The sequence below is a fragment of the Pseudomyrmex gracilis genome, unplaced genomic scaffold, assembly GCF_002006095.1.
Source record: "Pseudomyrmex gracilis isolate BER0280 unplaced genomic scaffold, ASM200609v1 scaffold_0, whole genome shotgun sequence".
Lineage (NCBI taxonomy): Eukaryota > Metazoa > Arthropoda > Insecta > Hymenoptera > Formicidae > Pseudomyrmex > Pseudomyrmex gracilis.
The window spans coordinates 1979789-1983243 of record NW_018020584.1 but is presented as its reverse complement, the minus strand read 5'-3'; the positions used below and the strand labels follow the sequence as shown (position 1 = coordinate 1983243).

Below are 3455 nucleotides of genomic sequence, written 5' to 3'. Positions count from 1 at the left end.
AATGAAGCAAAAAAGGCATAAGTATCTTCAAACCTTTTTTTTTTTTTTTCAAAAAATATCTAATCAAACCTTTCTATTCTTATTTTCTTTGTATGATTAAAATGTTCTTTATGATATTGTCGTTTCCTATTGTCGCTGATTAGCAAGAATAAAGAGAAAGTCCGGATTTCAATCCGACATAAAGAGATTCGACTGTGTACATGGGAAAAAATTTTTGATCTCTCTTATCAGTGCAAAAAATTTAGTTTTGTCTTGTCACGCGAGTTTTTTTCTCGTGACGTACTTATAAATGCAAATGTTTTTTTGAATTTTTTAATGAATTTTTTAGAAAAATTTACCGTAGCAACCATTACATGCATATACTATAGCAAAGAGCATGTGGACTTTGAACTAGCGCTGCTATATCGAGGGGTCAGCGATGAATCAGTATAGAAATACATAGTGTGGTATGAACCGGCGCCAGCTTGGCGCTAGCTCGATTGACTGTATCGTGTATGTGTGTGCGTGGTCACAATCGCTAGCGCCGATATATTTTCGAATATTATAGGCGCGTCTGTGGTAGTGCGTCCCTCGATCTGACAGCTCTTTCCTGAGCATAGGTCGCAGTTAAGGCTCTACTCTTACGGAGCACACTGTGCCTGCCTCACTGTGTCCGTTACTGCTCAGGGAGTAGTCACACCAGTGGACCAGTCTTACAATAAACCAGACTTTCATTCATTCATTTCATATGTTTTTACAATTATGTGCGTAGTAAAACAAAAACGACGTTATATGTGTGATTCATTTGTTTACATACTTTGTAACACATTTATTCCACTTCGTGCTACTTAAATCTCTCGTCTCGCATCGTCTCTTTGAGATCGACGGTGTTGTAAAAAAAAAAAGAGAAGGTATGTACGTTCTATTTTTGTTTTTTTTTTTTTATAAACGCATTCTCGCGTTACGTCGATTTAAACAAAACACAAACAAATTAAAATTTACACGATTTATAAATATTATACGTATCCTATATACATATGTGGTATCTATGTGTGGCTGGAAATTATCTTACCTTTTAATTACACAGGCTTTACCGAAGCAACGTACCTTGTACATATATATATATAGCGTATCTGTATACATACAATCATCCAGATGAATATGGTTGTTACGGATTTTTTATACGCACAACGTCTGCTGCGGAACATGAAAAGATCCAGAATAGTCTTGAACGAATTAGATGATGTAGACGAAGTAGAGTTTCCTGATTTGCGACATGAAATCAACAGATACGACACTTTCAAGAATTGGTTGCCCTCATCGGTCGCGTTAACTGAAAGACTTGCGGCTGCTGGTTTCTACTTTGCTGGTCAAGGTGATACCGTTGAATGTTTTGACTGCCACGTTCAACTGAACAATTGGCAAGAAGGGGATGATCCAATGGCAGATCATCGGAAATTTTCACCGCAATGTAGATTTGTTCGCAAACTTCCTTGCGGTAACGTACCGCTCGTTGTCAATCCCAGACCGAGATCAGTAACCGAGATGAGTTCGTTACAAGAAGTAGAATACTTCCCGCACTTGTTACACAGAGCCAAACATCCCGAATATTGTAACTATCGAAAACGTCTCGCAACATTTGACACATGGCCTTCCACGAAGACACAAACTCCCACCGAATTAGCTGAAGCTGGATTTTATCACGTAGGACGTGAGGATCACGTCTTGTGCTTTTACTGCGGCGTGGCTCTGAGAAATTGGGAGGACAATGATATACCATGGGAAGCACATGCCAAATGGATGCCAGAATGCTTCTACGTTCTTTCTATTAAAGGACACGACTATGTGTTATCTGTCAATTCACCAGAAGGCATAGACGTATGACATCATGCACATATTTGAACCATGTGTAACGTATTTCTATGATAATGTTATACATTTGTTTATATTTTCTTACTTGTTTTAGGTAACGGAACAAACACTCGAACTTGGGGCAGCAAGTCATTTATCATCTAATGACCCTATACCTTTTGTGGTTAGTGAGGGATACGACGAAGATAACGTAGATAACATACGAAGGGCTTCCAGAGTGCTACAACTTCGAGAAGAATTTTTAATGGCTGAAGCGAAAGAACAAATAGGAAAAAATCGGGAAGGTTTGAAAGACAAGAACAATCAAGAAGAGAGAGAGGAAGAACTTGTTGAAGACACGCTGCAATGTAAAATCTGCTTTGTGCAGAAGCGAAACATTTTGTTCTTAACGTGCGGTCACGTGGTATGTTGTAACAGCTGTTCAAAAATGGTTAACAATGTCTGTCCTTTATGTCGTAAACGGATAATGGGTATGGTACAAATAAGTATCGTCTGAAAACTCCGGCTGAGAGAAATAGAGGAAACGCACATATGTTGAAGGATCACGATTTTCCCCGCTCCTAAGCTCCAAGAAAGATTCAGCTTATATATTACACTATGATTGTCTCTCTCTTTCTGCTCAAAAACCAAAAAAGTCTATTTCAAAGTTGCTTATTAAATTTATTATAGCGTTTTCGACTGCAACGGGTCTTGCCGTAAAAACATGCTATACTTTTCGATATCTCTGTGGTAGGTGCCCATTTTAATTAATTTATTTTATTTTATTTTAAGTAATTTATTTTTTAGCTTTTGTATATTTATTTTTTAGCTTTTGTTGTTGTATTTTTTTAAAATCATGTTTTTAAAAATCAACATTCAATTTCATTAATAAGTGATAAAGTGGGAGAGAGAGAGCAGCTTTTTAATGAATCATTTTTTAAAGCGATATTCTTAGAGCAAATTCGACTGGTATGCCCAACAGATGTAGACTACTGGAAAATTGACAGTATATGTACGTATTTGCTGTCAATTCCACGCTGCCTTTTTGACGACAAATGTTTTCGACAAATTTTTTTATCAGATATTGTTATACCGACTGAAATGTAAAAACATTCGAAGTTGAAAACTACAATAAAGACTGTATCTATTTTTCTCAAATATGTTGTGAGACATTGTTTTGGTATTTTGTTTAATATTGAAACGAAATAATATCCCACATTTCATACAGTTGATAGAACGTAATTTATTTTTATACGATGTTTACAAGTTGCGCACAAGATCAACTTTTTTTTACATGTACTTATTTCAATTACACTGGCAATTGAACGGTTTTTAGTAATAAAATATAAAAATCATATTAACTGTATAGATGTAAAATAATCTTCGCAAATTTTTAAATTGACAACAATTATTTTTAGCAAAATAACTCAGTATGTTCTTAAAGCAAGAAAACAATGTTTATATTCGTCTATATTCGTCGTACATTGGTGTACACATCGATATAAAGACTCGTATAAAAAATAAAGTGGCGGTTTGGTTTTTGTTTGCTATACCTTTTGCGCGTCAGGTATCTGAAGGACTTGTAACACCAATCATACACAGTTTGTCCGGAAAGTTCCCGGACT

General features: G+C 35.9%; 1 protein-coding gene across 1 annotated transcript; it reads left to right on the top strand.

Moving 5' to 3' along the window:
* Positions 1-461: 461 nt before the first annotated feature.
* LOC109864157 (baculoviral IAP repeat-containing protein 7-A-like) lies at positions 462-3424 on the top strand. The gene is made up of 3 exons (XM_020445112.1): positions 462-890; positions 1067-1857; positions 1946-3424. The coding sequence occupies exons 2-3, from the start codon at positions 1135-1137 to the stop codon at positions 2345-2347; spliced, it is 1125 nt and encodes a 374-aa protein (XP_020300701.1). The 5' UTR covers positions 462-890; positions 1067-1134; the 3' UTR covers positions 2348-3424.
* Positions 3425-3455: the final 31 nt, after the last annotated feature.